Raw genomic sequence first — 19,183 nt, 5'->3', positions numbered from 1 at the left:
TCGATATGACTTTTTTAGCAGTTCAGTGTGAATCGAACCACTTGCGCAGTGATTTTGGTTGGCAATGTAAGTTTAGGGAGCACAAAATATTTCAATCTCATACAAATTCTACCGATCCTCCTCCACAGGTGGATATCCAAGGATCACACGATCCCACTAGCGGTAAGTCTTCTCATTCCAGCGTTTGGAATTGGAGTTTACTTTCTGGTGTACTGGAATTGGTCTGCCCTGCCGGATGGAGTGCTGCTAGCGGAAGAGGTGAGTAGCCACAAGGCGCCTGATTGTCTATCTACTGACGACTAAGCGAAAAAAAATCGTGTTATTTTACAGCCACTCGACGGCGAGCCTGTATTTGTGTCTGAACGAGCGCACAACCATCTGCGCGTGCTCACCAGTCATGGACCGCGTGTGGTTGGAAGCAGTGCGAACGAAATATATGCGGTACAGTTTTTGCTCGAAACGATTCAAGCCATCATCGAACAAACCGATCCGTCGAACCTGCTTACGGTTGAGGTCCAACATGCCTCGGGAAGCTACTTCCTAGACTACAAAGACTATCCCATCACCAGCTACTATCGCGGAGTACAGAATGTGGTGGCGGCTTTAAGAACACGAGACGAGCACCGGTTCAGTGGAAAATACTTATTGTTAAATGCTCACTTTGACAGTGCAGTTTCGTCCCCGGGTGCGGGGGATGACGGAACGATGGTCGTCGTCATGTTGGAGATTTTACGCCAAGTTGCCACACACGCACTAAACCTCCGCCATGGATTGATTTTTCTTTTTAACGGCTGCGAGGAGAATACGATGCAGGGAGCGCACGGATTCGTTACGGGACATCCTCTAGCGGCGAATGTTTCCGCCTTCATCAATCTGGACGTGGCAGCTAACGGGGGTCGAGAGATAATGTTCCAATCGGGGCCGAACTTTCCCTTCCTGATGGAGAACTATCAACGTTACGCAAAGCGACCTTACGCGAATTCGCTTGGAGAGGAAGTGTTCCAACTCGGTTTGGTGCCATCGTTCACGGACTTCGAAACCCTCTCGAAGGTTGGCCATTGGCCGGGGTTGGATTTCGCACTGGCCTCTTACGGTTATCTGTATCACACGATGTATGATGCTTTCGAGACTATTTCACTGGAAACGCTGCAGCACATAGGGGAGAATTTACTACCTCTGACTATCGGTTTGGCTGGAGCTGAAGAACTTAGCAACATTGGCGAACACGAGGGAGGCGCGGCAACGTTTTTTGACTTTCTACATTGGTTTAAGTTAATTTACACTCAGACCGTGGCATACATCATAAACATCACCTTAGCGCTGGTTGCGCTGGGGTTGATCATTGCCACAATTGTCATGATGGTGCGACGGGAAGGCGCCGATTTAGTGGAGGTTCTAATGGAGTGTGGACTAACGCTTATCGTGCAGACACTTTCGATCGCTGTAGGAGCCGGGATCTGCATACTGATAGCGGTCATCGTGGATCTGTGCGGCCGGTCTATGGCGTGGTTCTCATCAACCTGGTTACTGTACGGGCTTTACTTTGTACCGTTCATCGCCTGTCTGGCGCTGGGACCGAACCTCTACATTCACTTTCGGAAAATGGTGAGTTGACTATTGTAAATATCTTTGTTAAGGATTTAAAATCTGTCCTGCTGTGAAATTTGTAATATCAGTAAAACTTGTAAAATCAGTAAAATCTTCGGAATTTGTGAAATCTTAAATATTCAAAATCAGTAAAATCCAAAAAATGTAAAATTTATAAAACCTATGAAAACTGTAGAATTATATTTATTATATCTGTGAATCTGGTAAATCTTAAAAATTTCTACACATTACAAACTGTAGAATTTGTCAAATCTCCAAAAAAAAATTAAACCTGTAAAACTCAAAATTCTGTAAAATCCGCAGAATGTGTAAAATCTCTTCAATATGTCAAATTTAAAAAAAAAACTCCAGGTGGATCGACAACAGTGTTCTTTTGCAAAAACTTGATGTTTGAAATGTCGCAAGCAAGATTTCGGTACCGTTTTCGTTCTAGCCTGTGTCTCTAGGAGGGTACTTACCCCACGGTTTGCCTCAATAAATTCGGAACAATGGAAAATTTCGGGATGTCCCGTACTGTCCCTCAAACTATGATAAATTTTTAAACTTTTGAAAAAAGGTTGGATCAAATTCGGTTTAGATCTCGCGGAATTGAGAAGGGTAAAAGAATTTTAATTTTTTCGGGCCTGGAGGAGTCAAGTCTTATACACCGAGGTCATGTACATTATATACCTACGTCGTTGCATTCGAGAATGATTGCAAGTGATAAGTTCGCAGTACGTCTGTACTCACAAAACTGTACTCGCAAAACGCGTATTACATTACTTCCACTAAGCGGAATCGTGTCAATATCGCCAGTTACAATTCCCTGAAGAAGATCGAAATTCCTCTGGTCAGTATTACTTTAAGATGGACTTAGGGTAAGGAACGTCTTAAGCAGTGGCGCCTATTTTAATCAGTCGAAAACAACAGATGCAAATGCTTAAAAGGTTCGGGGTGGTTGGAATAGTGTTTTTTTTCCTGTATGGACTTCCTCACTGCGACCAGAATCGTAGATCTATCTGGAATAGTGTTGCTCGATAGGGAACTTTAATTGATTATTGTTGAAGTTTGCTAAATCGGTTTCAGGGTCTAGAAACAAGTACTGACAGAGAAAAAGATAAAGAACAAATTGATATACTTATGTTTGTACTTCGCCTTACAGATTTCAATAATTTCGTCTCAATACACAAGTGGCTCCTAAAGCTGCTTAAAATATATTCCCTACCCTATTTTGTCAAGACGAAAGAGTCTTATCGAACCCTCATATCTCCTGTCAACACCGTATGACAATCGCAATTCCCTGAAGAGGCCCCTGAAGCTAAAGATCTGGTGAGTTTTATTGTAAGAAGGACTTATATTTTATGAAGACGATTACAATTGCCTAAAGAGAACCTATTATGTGTCATTCAAATCAGTTTTAATATTATTATTTTTTTACGAGGGAAATTGACAAGGGTACTGTAGAATTCGGCTTGAAGGAAGGGTATGTGGTAAGGAGCCTGGAAATAAATCCATGTTAAAGTCCTCTGACAACAAAAATGGCCGGATTCTACTAATTCGAGATTCGAGCCCGCGACCACCCGCGTATGTTTTTTTTCATGTTATAAGTAGCTTCACTTTTGACGTAGAATACGTTTTACTTTAATTGGATGCTATTCTAAAATAACGAAAATAGAGTTAAACAGCAGAATGAAAAATTTCAAATTCTTATAACTTTGCTACCACGGAACGGATTTCAATCATTGATATCTCGTTGGATAGAGAACAAATTTCTCTAGGTCATAAAAACCAATTTTTGAATCACCGTTAAAAGGTTAGAATTCATAACCAATTTGATTATAGACCAACTAATGCAATTCAAACAGCCAACAAACGGTTTGATTTTGAAAACATTTTGTTGTTGTTGCTCTGTTCTCTCTAGTGCACAATGACACGCCCATCGGAAGTATATATAGAACACATATATAAGCAAGCATACAACAATTTAGTCTTCATTGATCATCCGATCACTGTAGCAAAAGGATGTTTTACTGAAAACCAGATCGAACAGTAGCAAGCAGACTTGCGGCAGCGCAGCAGGCGACGTTTTTATCTTTGTATGGTTTTTGCCATGGGCGCAACTAAGGAAAATTTCTAGGGGGGGCTAGTTTTCATGTATGTCATTTTAAAAAAGAGAAAAAAGAGTTTGAATATGCTTTTTTAATGACGCTTAAAATAGTATCGTAAAAGCAGAAAAAATCACTTCGGGATAGAATCTCCGAAGATGTACTGAATATCTTGAACACATCGTCAACGCCAAGCTCTTTCAGCAACAATGACTCGATATTGAGGAGAGCTAGATTTGGTAAACGGCTGGGCAGTGCTTTTTAACAGTTCACCCGTACTAGTTAGAATAAAATAGACCCCACTGTGGTTCAAGGCATAATGCCCTATTCCTACCTCCACGTGGTACCGACTGGGATACGAGCAACCAAGGAAAAACCGGTGAACCGGTGGGGTAGTTGTTCTCCTTAGAGAGCAGGTTGTCTGCGCGTCTACCCCACAGGCTAGGGGCGGCTCAAACAGCGACTGATCCGGACCGGACGGTTGAACTATGAAATGCGGTGTCTCGCCAGCTACATCCATGGCGGCAGCTCCGTCGCAAGACTAGGCATCGCAGCCCTAGTAAGGCAGCATACTAAAATAAACATACTACGGAGAATCAAGAATTCAAAACGAACCGGAACAATCGGCAATGACCCAGCCGACGAAATAAGGACGACGATTAGAAGCTCAGTACATGTAACAGTAGATCGCTTAACGACCCGGATGTCGACCGAATTCTGCTGGATCAGCTAGAACCCCGCCACTTCGACATCGTCGCGCTCCAGGAGCTTTGCCTGAAAGGAGAGAAGGTACGGTGGATTTGTGGCCGCAAGGCACAGTACCACCAAAGCGGCAGGCAATCAGCGACAGGTTGTGTTTGTTGAGAATTAAAGGCCGGTTCCACAACTACACTATTCCCAATGTGCACTGCCCTCACGAAGGAAGACCTGATACAGGGAACGAAGCGTTCTACGCACAGCTGGAGAAACTCTACGATAGCTGCTCGCGTAGAGATATCAAGATCGTCGTTGGGGACATGAACGGAAGGATAGACTTATATAAGCCGGTTATCGGCCCGCACAGCCTGCTATGCACCAACTTCGCAGCTTCCCGCGGATTAGCAGTCCAAAGTCCCTTCTTACCTCGACCAACGTACAGCAAAACAAATTGACCAGGTTCTCAACGACGGCCCGTTCTTCTCAGACATTACAAACGTACGCACCAATCATGGTGATGATCGGACATGACCACTTCGATACAAAAAACTACAAAACCCTGATAACCGGTAGTCCTCTACGGAAGTCCTTTTGATATTTTCGAACAGAAGGTGCCTATCGGCGAACAGAAGGTGACTATCTACGGTGGAGAACAAGCGGACGACGGATAATGGCTACAGCGCATGAACCATGAGCTACAAGCGCTGCTTGGAGAGAACCCCATTGCACACCTGGCGAAAGACATTAGGTTGCGGTGGGCCGGTCGCATCGTAAGAATGCCAGACGACAACCATGTGAAATCACTTCTCTTCAGCAACCCTACCGGCACAAGAAATTAAGGGGCGCAGCGTGCATGATTGCTCGACCAGATCGAAAGAGACTTGCGAGTGATGAGACGTCTGGGGAACTGGTGAAACACAGCCCAAAACCGAGTAAACTGGCGACTTCTTGATACAGCACGAGTTACTAAAGCTCTCGTCTGACTGGTAAGGTGAGTAAGAGAGCAAGGGTTGAGAATCGATCTTGGGTGCAGAACTAGTTCTTAGCCAATGAATGACGACATCTCAATTTGTGTTGATTTTGATGCTCTGATAAGCAGTATGGAATGTATATATATTGAATACAATCATTCTCTGGGTAATTCTAGGGGGGGCTAAACACTTTCCAGGGGGGGCTTCAGCCCCCCTAGCTCCCCCCCCCCCCCGTAGTTGCGCCCATGGTTTTTGCTGCAACACATGCTGTATTTAAGTGCATCAAACTCATTCAATTGAAGTAGTTTTCATTTTTCTGTCACTCGCCAGAACGCTGGTAATGGTGATAAAAACTTATAAATCTCGCTTTTTTTCTTAGTCTTCATTATTTTACCGCAGACGGCAAACCTATTTCCCCGCCTCTATTTTCATTCTGTGCTTATATTGTCTTTGTGTTATGTCACACCAATGGCATTTTTAGCTTATTCATCAAACGATTTTTCCGAGTTATAAAGTTGCTTTAATCTAGCTGTTGAACAACAAACAAATTTCAAACATAATTCTTATAAGCTTGAGCTCCTATTTAGTGAAAAAATAACTTTGGCGTTGCTTTTTAATCGTTGGAAAAAATGTAAAATATTTCATAATTTGCAAGAAAGAAAATTCAATATTACTTCCTTTAAGAACGTGTTTGTGGCCTTGAGAAAGGCCAATTGCAATGTGTACTTGGCAGGAGGAACAAAACAATTCATTTTGAGCTAGTTTATTTCGTAATAGCTTTACCTTAGGGTCCAGCGTACCTGGCTAGCTCTCCTGATAAAAGTAATAGTACAGGAGGATAAACATGGCTACTCTGTCGCTTGTCCGTGGCCTGCTTGTGTCCTCGATGTCAGTTTTAATGAAGACTTCGCTAAATGTTAAACAGTTGACGGAAAACATATGCGCTTCGCGCGCTACGTTTGTTTTAAAAGCTAAAAAAACAACGCGCAGCGCAGCACTTTACTTTCTTTCATAATACCATGTGCATGACCCCGCCTACTTGCCGCGTTAGTCCTCTCCGCAGGTATTAAGACAATTGCATGGGTTTATTTCATTCATCATCACCAATAAATTGTACACTGACTTTCGCGTGATTCGGGTGTATATTCCGAAATCGGCTCGAGTTCACATTTATTGTTCGTAGCGGCTGCAACCTACCTTGCCACGGAAGTGTTGCAATTGGCGGGGAACGCTACTTGAGATAATAGAACGAGAATCATCCTGCGAGTGTCAGTTCACAATGCTGTTCTGCTTTCGGAGAAAGGAAAAAGGCATTATTCGATTGACTACCAGTTTTGTAGTTAATTAACTCAACAGTACTTTTAGGGACGATCATTTGCTTTCAATTGAGGGAATATATCGTCAGTTGAATTCAATACTGGCACAACTCCAAATTATGCAGTTTTGAGTTATTGATGGCAAACGATGCCAAATACTATAAAGTTTCATCCCACAAAGACCCGTTCCAAAATTCACAATATTTCTAGAAATATAAGTAGATGTGCCTTTATTGCAAAAAGCTAAAACATCCCTAAAAAGACGGAAAAATGAGGTTCCAACTCTTATCACTTGCTTATTACATGCACATGATAGACCCGAAAAAATCCAAATAAAATAGGAAATCTTAAAACTGGAATTTTTCACGAAAATGAAAAAAGAAAATTTCGGCGCGAACTTTCAAACGCGTTTTTCTCGAAACTATGAATTTTGAGTTGTGCCAGTATTGAATTCAACTGACGATATGAGTTTTCATGTCTCAGTACCGCAGTACACGTGAGTGTACTATCAGTAGCAAAAATCAACGCAAATCTCGTATAAGCCACACTTTAAAAAGTCAATTAAAAGCATCTTAAGTACCTACTTATAAGGCAAAATAATAAATATGTAGCCTGTGATCAATTTTTTCAATCAGTCTACCAACTTCTTGTACAAACATGTCTGGATTCAAATAAAATAAAACTTGATTTTTATAAATTACCAACCAAAAAGTACATTAATAACATGAAATTGTTTATTTGTAATGTTTGTTCTCAATTTGGGCTGTTGAGAAATTTGCGTCAGTTGCGTTGTTCAACAATTTCGAGTTGCACAAATCAAGATCTATGTGGGCTATTCAATTAAGTGTTACTTGATTTCAGCAAATAATAGTAGACTTTTTGACTCATTAATAAAACACTCTCAACAACTGTAGTTCAACCGAAATCCGTTTAATAGCAGTTTTACAAGCTATGAATCAACAGTGCGTATTCTACGTCAGTTATGTGGCCGTGTCTTGGATACAACCTCCTACTATTTTTCAAGTTAAGTCATTTCTCCAGTTTTGCTATAAATAAAGAGATTTTATGAATCTCATTTTGTGCTGGCATACGATGAAACTGGACCAAAAAACACGTTGTATCGTGTTGAAGATTTCAAGGAAATTAAACTCTTCTCGTGTCGGATGAAAGTAGATAGCAAGATGTGTCAGACTCTCAGCCACAGTTTATTACGCTATGCGTGTTGCATATTGCAGCTGTGCGGCTAGAAGACAACAATATTTCTTTCGTGCTGACGCTGACTGGTGGCAGGTATGAGAGAGGAGTTGGAAATGCTGTGGAGCAACCGTCTTCTTGAGACGTTCCGAAATTTGGAATGAAATGTAACAGAGTTTTTGCAAACCTTATTAACATTTTTGAAATATTTGAACATTTTGACATTTTTTGAATTTTTGACATTATTTAACATTTTTGACATTATTTAACATTTTTGACTTTCTTAACATTTTCAACATTTTCAACATTTTTTACATTTTTGACATTTTTGACATTATTGCCATTATTGTCATTTTTGTCTTTTTTGTCACTTTTGTGATTTTTGTCATTTTTGACATTTTTGACATTCTGGACATTTTTGACATTCTGGACATTTTTGACATTTTTGACACTTTTACATATTTGACATTTTCGATATTTTTGACATATTTGACATTTTTAACATTTATGACGTTTTTGACATATTTGACATATTTGACATATTTGACATTTTTGACATATTTGACATTTTTGATATATTTGATATTTTTGATATTTTTGACATTTTTGACATTTTTGACATTTTTGACATTTTTGACATTTTTGACATTTTTGACATTTTTGACATTTTTGACATTTTTGACATTTTTGACGTTTTTGACATATTTGACATTTCTGACATTTTTGACATTTTTGACATTTTTGACATTTTTGACATTTTTGACATTTTTGACATTTTTGACATTTTTGACATTTTTGACATTTTTGACATTTTTGACATATTTGACATTTTTGATATTTTTGACATTTTTGACATTTTTGACATTTTTGACATTTTTGACATATTTGACATATTTGACATATTTGACATTTTTGACATATTTGACATATTTGACATATTTGACATATTTGACATTTTTGACATTTTTTACTTTTTTCAAATGTGACGCATTTCGCACCAACTCAACTAAAGAGCCCAGAATTCGACTGAACCTTGTGAGTGTGAATGTACTAGTGCCTTTTGGTAGTAGAATCAAACGGAAACATAACCTATTCTCAATATTCAATTTCATTCTACTAAGACGCTCAAAAAGATTTTTTTTGACTAGTGTACCAGCCAAAATGGACATTTCGAATATCAAAAACCCTTTTACAAAATGTTCACCTGCAAAAACACCAAAGATTTTGACGCAGTCGGACTCAATAAATTTTTTTTTCAGATGATACCAGATCCGGTCGTTTTATGCATTTATGTATAAAAAACCTAAATTAATTCACCTAGCGGTCAGACCCAGCCGTTCTCATTCAAACTTATTATTTGTAAAAATAGATTTACTCGAACGCTTCAATCCAATAAACGTGTATTCACTTTTTGGGTTCTAAAATAATGATGTTGTAATAGAAGTATAAAATATGAAATTTGACGTAATGTAAATGCTTTGCAAAAAAAATCAATATGGTCTTATGGGTTAACTAGACCTTTCAGATGACACTGATTTTGTGGAAATCGGTCCAGCCATCTCTGAGAAACATTAGTGAAATTAAACAGTCTTCAGAAGACGTTTCGTTTCATAACTTTTGAACCACATTTTCAATGTATATAAAATTCAAAAGTTAAGGGTTTTTAAAATAGCCCGTTCTTTTGATACCAATTTTATTGAAATCTGTTGTGTGGTTTCTGAGATATTGCTGTTTCGTGATTTTTACATTTTCAAACATAACCTATAAAATAAAAATCCAATTACAATGAAATTTAATGAGGTCTTATGGGGCAACTAGAACTTTCATTTGCAATTAATTTTTTGAAGATCGGTCCAGCCATCTCTGAGAAAATCGAGTGAGATTGGGAGAGCGTTACATACACATACACACATACACACACACACACTCACACACATACACACACACATACAGAAAATGCTCAGCTCGTCAAACTAAGTCGATTGATATACGAGATTCGACCCTTTGGAGCACTTTTATACCATTGATTTTTCAGTGATTGCTATACCTTTCTAGGAGAAAGGCAAAAATTTGTTTCCGAAAACCAAAATTTCATTTTACATCCTACCCTCCACCCCCCCCCCCTTTTTCTTAATTGTTTGACTTTTTTCATACACAAATGATGGGCATCCTACAGGGTGTTCAATAAGTTCGTATATATTTTATATATGCGTTAAATGAATGGATATTCTTTTCTGAGTTTTGTATTGAATACAATGTTTATTGACAACCTTTACGACACATTAGCTGGGAGCATTGTTAGTGGGAATATCCCAGGCCTGGATGCGGCCCCCAAACCATCACCGACGCGGTGTTCTGGAACCACGGGATATTTATGTAGAACGGGAAAATTCTGTCAATCATCGGCGCCTGCAACCGATTATATTGAACATTGTGTAGTTGTTGCAAGACAAAGAGTTTCTCATCAGAAAACTTGAACTCCTGACCCGCGTGTCGCGAAAGTGTCAGTTTGGCACTGTCCAGCCTCCGTTACCCTATGAGCCTTGCTTTTTTGTACGGCTTGTATCTCAGGCCCTTCGTCATGATGGTGTGGACAAATCCTGGACTGCAGCGGCCTTCCTGGATGATGTTCATTGTAATATACTAGCAGTACTGTGTTTAAGATATTTCAAATTTAGGTTTGGCAAATTCTGATTGTCAATTATTTTCTTATCCTGACGGGAGATTTCAGCAACAAACACGAGCTTGTTAAAATGGGTGTTTATTTTTCGACGAACTAAGAGTCCATCTTGGCTGGCGTCCTCACCGAACACGGCCGCCCAGATCTCGCACGGTCCTTGGCCGAGCCCGAGCCCGTGAAAAGTTGTATTTGAACTTAACGAACACCCTGTAGTGTGTACGCTAATGCCGAACTTCTTTTTGCGACGGTGCTCCACTGTCCCGGAGCTTAAAAACAGCTTAAAAACGAACAACCAAACGAAAGTACACTCAGCTGTCATTTTTTTTCTTACGGCCATTGACAACATTTGTTTTTGTTGTTGGGGTTTTTAAACTACCCCCTTTTGCTTTCGTGTGCATTCATGGACAAAAAAGTATAGTTGTGGTGCAGTCCGAAGAGCGAAGAAACAGCTACAGGACAAAAGCGTAAAAAACTACACCGTAAAAACGAATTCAGCAAAGTTGCACTTTCTATCTCCCAGTTGGTCTCGTGGCATAATGCTGGTCTAACGAGCCAGTTGTAGTAGGCTCGAGTCTCGGCTCGGGAAAGACTGTTAGTGTCAGTAGGATCGTAGTGCTAGCTCCGCTATTGTCCTATGTACTAAACAGTTGGCTTCGATGCGAAGTTTGTGTATAATAAACAGAATGCCGAGTTCCGAATCGGAATATAGCACCAAGGCTTTGCTTTTAAGATCTTTCTACGCGGATTTCGGAATTTACACGATTTTTGATGGGGAACGCGTATTGACACGGTATGTTTTATTGGTGTTTTCATTTTCAAATAGTTTATTTAGAGTGTCAGATGAGTTTACTCAATCCAATTACTGATTACTCACTGATTTGGCCTAACCTTTTTATATTTTTTCTTCATTTTCAGCTCGATTCACATTTGAAAATAACACTGCTACTTTTTCCTTTTCGAAAAAGTTTAACAGAAATTATTAGCGAATGAAGTATTTTTTACAATCAGGTTTCGTAATTTAGGCAATTTTTTACGTCGATTTCGGAATTTACGCGTTTTTCTACGCGGATTGCGGAATTTACGCGGATTTTTTAGGCGCTACGTATCCCCGCGTAAAAAAAACTTTAGTGTATATTTAGTACCGAGAAACGCTATTGAATTTTTATGTAAAACACCATATCTGGCAACACTACCGCTCATTTTTTTTTTAATTCTTCTCATAATAACTCCGAGCAATAAGTATTTTTCGTGTAAAATTTGCTATATGATTTTTCAAACATAAAAAGTGCATATCTGGCAACAGTGCCACTAAAAATAAATTTTTTGGTTTCCTAGACTATTTTTTAAGTTGAATTTGAAAAGGTCGTCGATACGTTTTTGCACACTTGAGATGGAATGAACCATCTGTTATTTCCACATTATTGACTTATTGAATTTTTATCTTACATTTTTGTTATTGACATTGACATTTTTGTAACACTTTTGCAGAAAACGAGTTTTCTCTTCGGACTACATGGTTTAAAGTATAGGCAGTTTTATTGACGTTCAACAATGTGCTATGCCGAAAGTTGGAAACATTATATGCTTCACAACTTTTACTTATAAATAAAACATATTATTTGTATCCAATCACAAATAATAAAAAAGACAAAAGACTTAAAATTGTAGAAGTTTGAATCGAATTCCAGTCGCTTTTAGAAAGCAGCAATGCTTGAAATTTTACCTCTAAAACGATTGTTCGATGGGAAACTCAAAAGCCTATCAGCTTATCATTAAATTGTCTATCATTAACATTCTTCAAAACATTCTCAGTGTTTTTTCTAAATGCTTTTATCTATAAATCTTTTTTTTTTAATTCCAGACATTTCTACACCCACAAGGCCGTGTACTGCTCTTCCTGCATGCACAATGCTTCATCTACGTTGCTTTACTGCTAACGCTTACAATCGGTGGAGTTCGTTCCGCATACATACTCCTGTTTCCCATTATTTTCCACTCACTGGCTACCATCATCAATGTGATCATAAAATTCAAACTAAACCGGTGGATCTACGTGCAGTTGGCCTGTCAGTTTATCCCGCTGGTTTATTTCTGCTCGCTCACCGTTACCGTGTTTGCCGTTTTCATCCCGATGACTGGCCGCGGAGATGCAGCGACGAACCCCGACATCATGATGGCACTGTTCTGTGCACTGATGGCCCTGCTGCTGGTGGCGATGTGTCTTCCGTTGATCGTTCTCATCGGTAAAATTTACTACTTTTACGCCCTGCTCGGGTTGATGTTTGTAGCGACGGTGATAGTGTTGGCCACACCTGTTGCTTTCCCGTTTCGTGAAGAGATTTCTCCGCAGCGAAATTATGTCTTTGTAAGTACTATAGTGAATTGATAATTTCTATGTTCCAAAAAAATATTTCCATTTTCAGCACCAGCAAAGTAATTTCTACCACCAGAACGGAACGCTAAGACGCTCTCGACAAAACTTTTTCATATACCCACAGGATCGTCACACGCCAGATAACCTTTTTAACGACGGAATCCTGCATCCTACCAAAACCCACCCAATTGGCTCGGAGTGCGATGAAGAGTTGTACTGTGGTTTTCCGATGTACATCAACCGATACCATCGACAGCGCGAGTACAGTTACTGGATCGAGGCGAGCACGCCTCCCCTTTTTCCGGAACCGGTATTCTTGCACTTAACACAAAGGCAGGATCTATCGTCGACGACTAGGCTGTTCCGGTTCACGATCGAAGGTCCAACCCTGATGGGATTCTATTTTTCACCCATCAAAGGCAATCGTCTGGTGGCGTGGACATTCAGCGAACAGATTCCACCGAGCGGGACTCCCTGGAATGACCAACCGGTGTATTATGTGAACTATTTGCAAGCTAAGTCGAGGGAGCCATTTGAATTCTTCATTGAAATTGAATGTACGAGTGGGGTGCTTTCGGAGTCTCCTGTCGTGTTGGTGTCCGTCGTTGGCCAGTACATGTACCACGATCAATACAGGAATGAGGAGTTTAAAAACCTGCTAAGCCGAATGTCACCGTACATGCACACCGTAGCGTACCCAAACTATTTGGAAAGTTGGGAGTTTTGATATTATAACTAATACTGTTAGATAATACAACTAGTTGAATGTATAAATGTTTGGTTTCTTTAATAATCATTTTCACTTTCGGAATCATCTCCATCGGCCGGTTGCTTCACGAAATAACCCCACGGTGCGTAGCCGTGAACAGGATCGAAAGGTCCTCGAAATACTCGCATCTCAACTCGTTTCAGGGGTTTCGAGGAAACATACCTCGCTGTGCCGAACGATTCTCCTGGTCGCATTACGCTAATAACCACCAACAGTAACTAATAGAATCAAAATAACACTGTTATTAAAACTTAGATTCACACTAAAAAATATCAATAGTTACCATTGTACTCCACCAGACACGACACGACTGGACCATTTTTCCCATTTCTTTGACTGTACTGAGACTCGATAAGTAAAGAAATGGCTTTATATCACCGTTTCTGGCACTTTCAAACTGCAATTATGGCTTCGATTGTGAAACAGGTTAAAATGTAAAGTGAAAAGAAACAGATTTACGTAATTTTTGATCTTAATGCTGTAGTTGACAACGCGAGACAAATTTCGTAACAATCGATAAGTTCTACGTGGCTATTAGCTCCACACGCTGGGCGGGTTCATGCTATTGGATTCGATTGATTAGCTATCCAATGGCTCGAGTCATTGGATTGGATAATCAGAGCGTAACAGAGTGCCAATTCAAAAGCAGAATTTGATGCAAAAGTCGGAATGAACGAGTTTGTTACCAACTTGTCAATAGGATTGGCATTATTCTCTCATTATTAAAATTTCGTTAGATTAAGACATGCCCTGATTAATTTTGCGAACGTAAAATTTGTTTTTCCAGAATGGTAGAATCATTAAAGTCAGGTGAATTTGAATAATAACGCCTAAACATCGAATTGTATTATTGGTGACCAGGAGACGAATCAGTGAATTTCATTTCCATCCAATAAATTTCGAATAAAATTTGTAGTCCTAATTTTAAATTCTTTCAATTTAAAGTTTCGGAACGGGCGATTGAACGAGCTGTGGTAGATGGCTCGGATAGCTGCGCGGTGTGTGGCGTGTAGTTCGGTCGAGCAAGCGATGGTTCAGCGTGATATGCCGACGTAGGCGTAAAGCGACTGTACTACCGTCATGCGATCGAGCACTTTGCTGACCCCGCGTTATGCTGCCGGTCATCGCCAGTGGTATAGTTTAAGCGAAGAATAGAAATAAAGAAGTGAGTCAGTCCCGTCCAGACGGGCACTAGGGTTGTCGATATTGAAAATAAAATATCGATATTCGTTTTATCGATATTGAAAGCGGCATCGATATTGAAATCGATATCAGATGTCGATATTGATATTTTATCGATATTTTCTTTCATATATTTTTTGTTTGGCCTTCAGTTAGGCCTGAAACAAGCTGAACGCCAATGTGAGCGATCGGGCGAGATTTTTGCCGAAGTTATTAAACAGTCATGGGTAAAGTTGTTCATTAACCTACGGCGAGAATCTCACCCGATCGGTCGCGTTAGCGTTCAGCATGTTTCATGCCTTAGTATTGCATATTCCGGCGAAGTGTTTGCTATTTCATCTCGTCCGTTAGGACAGCGGGCCGATTGCTGATCGCTTTACGCAAGGTGCATTTTCCAATCAGATTAAACCGACGTTACGTGAGCCGCGTCTCCTAATCGTCACTGATCCATTGACTAATCACCAGCCAGTTACTGAAGCATCCTACGTGAACATTCATATTATCGCTTATGTAACACCGATTCTTTACTGAAATTCATCGATTCTGCCATCCCAATGGTTTAATGTGGTGGTTATTGCCCCGAGAAGTTCCACACTCAATTTTCTGGAAATTCGCTCTATACATGCTGTCAATATAAAAATGGAAATATGGCAACCATATTTCTGTCGAACTGCTTACATTTTTCATCTACCACTTATTGATTCTAATACCAACAATTCTGGTACCTACTTTTTAGTTGGTTTGCCCTAAAATAACTGAAATAGAGTAAACGTCCTTTATTTGCTATTGACCTATTTTCGAATAAATATATTTATCAATGGAGAAACCAAGCCTTAACCAGGGTGGCCACCCAACCGGGAAAACCGGGAAAAACCTGGAACTGCTTGGAACCGGGAAAAACCGGAGAAAAACCGGGATTTTCACTGAATATTACAAGCCAGGGTGAGATTGTCAGCTATCTCATGGCGATCACTAAAATTTCTTGAGTAAGTTTTCTCGGAAACGACCAAGAAAGACTGGTCTTCTGACCCGGAAGAGATGGCTGACAGGTCACGGGCTGGATGGCACAATCTCACCCCGGCTGCCAGTATATTCAACTCACTTCTCACAGTGCTTATATCAGTTTAGTTTTTGTTCATCATTCTCTTGGAAGCTAACTTGACCACGGTAAGCTCCCCGGAAGTAGCTGTCAAACGGCTCGAATTTTGTCTAGAGCAAATGGTTCACAAAAATAATCTCGCGGGAACTGTAGTTGACAGATTTCGCCAAGAATACTCACAACTGTTGAGTATGCATTCGACGGAGACATTGCTGACTTCCTACCGCCGTAGTGAAAAACGCCTTGATACTTTCTGTAGATATCTGATAGCTGGTTTAGGCAAGAAACGTCCTAACTTGACCGTGTTTATTAAGGAGATTTTGATCCAGCGGTTGGTGTACGATGCAGTACAGGATGCCGGTGGTGAAGACGAAATTGATATCACCAAGTCGTTAATCTATTACGCTCGCGTTTCACATAGCTGATATATTGAATTGTTGAAGACAAAGAAGAAGGAGAATTCAGATCAAGATGAAGAAGCCAGAAAGAAGAATGCCACGGCCCGTGCTCTTGAAGCTAATGTGTTTAAGTGTAATTCTTTTATATATTGAATCTTCGGTGGTTGAGGTAAAAACGGTTCCTACAAACTTAATTTAGCCTAGGAGTCCCCGGTAATGAGTATTATATGCGTTGTTTATAAGTTTTAAAAATTCTACGCCCCTGCGAGCGACCTTCCGGCAGTTAACCGGAACATTCGCCATGGCGGACGAAAGATGCGTGCAGGCATGTTTTCAAGCTTTTTCTGTGTTTTTTATTAATTCCTCCTCCGTTTTCGCAACAAAATTGTTGGAATAGATCTTGCACTTCAAGTTTGCCCAGAAATTCTCCATGGGACGCAGCTGGAGGACGTTGGGCGGATTCGCCGACTTCGGTACCACATCGATATTTAGCCGCTCAATCTCCTCCAACGATCGCTTCGAGTAGGTGGCCAAATCTGGCCAGAACACCGTGTCTTCGCCCTTATGGTATTTCTTGACAAACGACGCAACTTCTGGCAGGCACTTCGTACTATAAATTTCCTCGTTCACCGCCAGCCCAGAGCAAAAGAAGAGCTACTTTGACATCCCTTTCTCGCTGATTGTCAACCACAGCCGCACCTTCTTGGGGAACTTGGTCTGTGGAATATACTTTACCTCGGTGCTCACTTTCTTCGTAGGGGAGGTAAAATACGAAGTGCCCTACTAATCGTTGTCATCTAGGGTTAGATAGGTCTCGTCGCCAATCACCACTGCCACATCGCGGTCGCTGCGTCATTGCCTGCAGCTCCGAGACTAGCACCAGTGGACGGGACTGCCGCTTCCTGACATGTATGCCCATGTATTCCAAAAACTTTTTCACTGTTTTACCGCATGCACCAACCTCCCGGCCAAGTGCACGCAGCGAGCATCCTTTGAAGCTTCTTGTCGTCAGTGCGTCTTGAGCTGCCCGACAGATCAGACGTATTTTCGGTTGCTTGTGGACTGGTCTATGACTGCCTATAGCTTCAAAGTTTGTGTTTTGTCAGTGTGTCTTTTAAAGATTACCTGGAAGTTAACTTACATCAGTCTTTCTCAAGACTACCTATTTTTTTCTTTCTCAATACTTGCAATTTGATATTATTTTTGAACTTTTTTCGTATCACCTGAAATGGCAGGACGAAAAAAGAAACCACGTATCGCTTCGGGGAGGAAAAGAGAGGCATGTCTTTCTGAAACTAGCTTATGCAGTGAAAATTTATATGATATTCTGCCTGAGCAAGCCAGCGAAATTGAAATGTTCGAAAGTAAAACTATTCAAAGTGAAGTTTCTGTAAAAAAGGAGAAAGTTCCACCTATTGTGGTAACTATTGCTTCTGAATTTAATATTTTTAAAAGAGAACTTTCTACGTTTCTCTCCGACGTCAAAGTTACTTATCAAATGGGCCGAAGAGGCGAATGCCGTTTACTGGCCCAAACATTGAAAGATTGGAATCGTCTTATTCAGTATTTAACTGAAAAGATGTATAATTTTTTTACATATGATACGAAGAGCGCCAAGCCGTTCAAGGTCGTATTGAAAGGTCTCACCAACGATCAAACCGTTGATGAGATCAAAATTACTTTGACAGAATTACTTGGTATAGCCCCTACCCAAGTAATTCTGATGAAACAAAAATCACGAGGCGAAAACAGTCAGCGAACTGGAATTTCCCTTGTAAATTATTTAATTCATTTTAACCGCAGTGAGGTTAATAACTTAAAATTTTTTGAAAAAGCACATGCTTTATATAACGTGCGTGTAAAATGGGAATTATATCGAAAGTTTGGCGGAGGTGAAAAGCATATCACCCAATGCCGTGTTTGCCAACGTTATGGCCATGGTTCAAAGTTTCGTAACATGGACCAAAAATGCCTCATTTGTGGAGACTCTTCTCACAAAAAAGACACATGTCCTGTGAAAGAGAGTAAAAATTTTCGCTGTGCGAATTGTAACGGCAACCATATGTCGAATTTTTATCAATGCCCAGCCCGTTTAGCAATTGTTAAGGCAAGGCAAGGTAAACAAAATTCAAAACAAACTTCAAAACAAAATTCTCCAAGCGTACCAGTGACGCATAGTTTACCTACTCCTTTGCATACCCGTTTAACTTATGCACAGGTTACAGGTAGTTCGAACATTATACCGCCAAATGTTGGTAGTTCGAAAATGACCGTTCGTATGGGTAAGCAAAACACGCTAGAAAATAATTGTACACCTATTACTCCAGCAAATATTGCTGCCGAAAATATTTTTTCTAATGTCAACTGCCTGGGGCCTATTACGGCAGGTAAACTTTCTTTTTTGCAACAGGCAATGTTCGATCTTATGAACGCCATGTTGCAGGCAAAATCAATGTTTGAAGCCATTCAAATAGGCATAAATTTTACTATTAAAATTGTTTCTAATTTAAAATTTAGCAATGATTTTAAATAAACCAATCAAAATTTTGAACTGGAATGCTTGCTCATTTAAGGCCAATGAGAATGAGCTTTTTAATTTTTTACCAGTAAATAATGTGCATATTGCAATTATTATTGAAACATTTTTAAAACCTAACATAAAATTAAAATATGATCCCAATTACGTGGTTCATAGATATGATAGGATTCAGGGTTCCGGCGGTGGAGTTGCAATTGTTATTCATCGCCGAATCAAACATCGTGCTCTTCCCCATCTTGAGACGAAAGTTATTGAAACTTTGGGAATTGAAGT

At 40.0% G+C, this 19,183-nt stretch overlaps 1 protein-coding gene across 1 annotated transcript; it reads left to right on the top strand.

The window, feature by feature from the left end:
- Nucleotides 1-6: 6 nt before the first annotated feature.
- Nucleotides 7-13,650, top strand: LOC129725717 (endoplasmic reticulum metallopeptidase 1-like). The gene is made up of 5 exons (XM_055681828.1): nucleotides 7-66; nucleotides 129-258; nucleotides 331-1,605; nucleotides 12,411-12,914; nucleotides 12,973-13,650. Coding segments are annotated over exons 1-5 (2,589 nt in total). The 5' UTR covers nucleotides 7-64.
- The last annotated feature ends 5,533 nt before the right edge of the window (nucleotides 13,651-19,183 follow it).

Source organism: Wyeomyia smithii, chromosome 2, assembly GCF_029784165.1.
Source record: "Wyeomyia smithii strain HCP4-BCI-WySm-NY-G18 chromosome 2, ASM2978416v1, whole genome shotgun sequence".
Classification (NCBI taxonomy): Eukaryota; Metazoa; Arthropoda; class Insecta; order Diptera; family Culicidae; genus Wyeomyia; species Wyeomyia smithii.
Note: the sequence above shows the minus strand (reverse complement) of the source record. Positions and strands in the feature narration are given on the sequence as shown.

What these genes read in the sequence shown, in the direction of transcription:
- LOC129725717 (XM_055681828.1), top strand. An exon ending in ACATTCACTTTCGGAAAATG is followed by an intron (nt 1,606 to 12,410) that starts GTGAGTTGACTA and finishes TTTTAATTCCAG; the next exon opens with ACATTTCTACACCCACAAGG. An exon ending in CGCAGCGAAATTATGTCTTT is followed by an intron (nt 12,915 to 12,972) that starts GTAAGTACTATA and finishes TTCCATTTTCAG; the next exon opens with CACCAGCAAAGTAATTTCTA.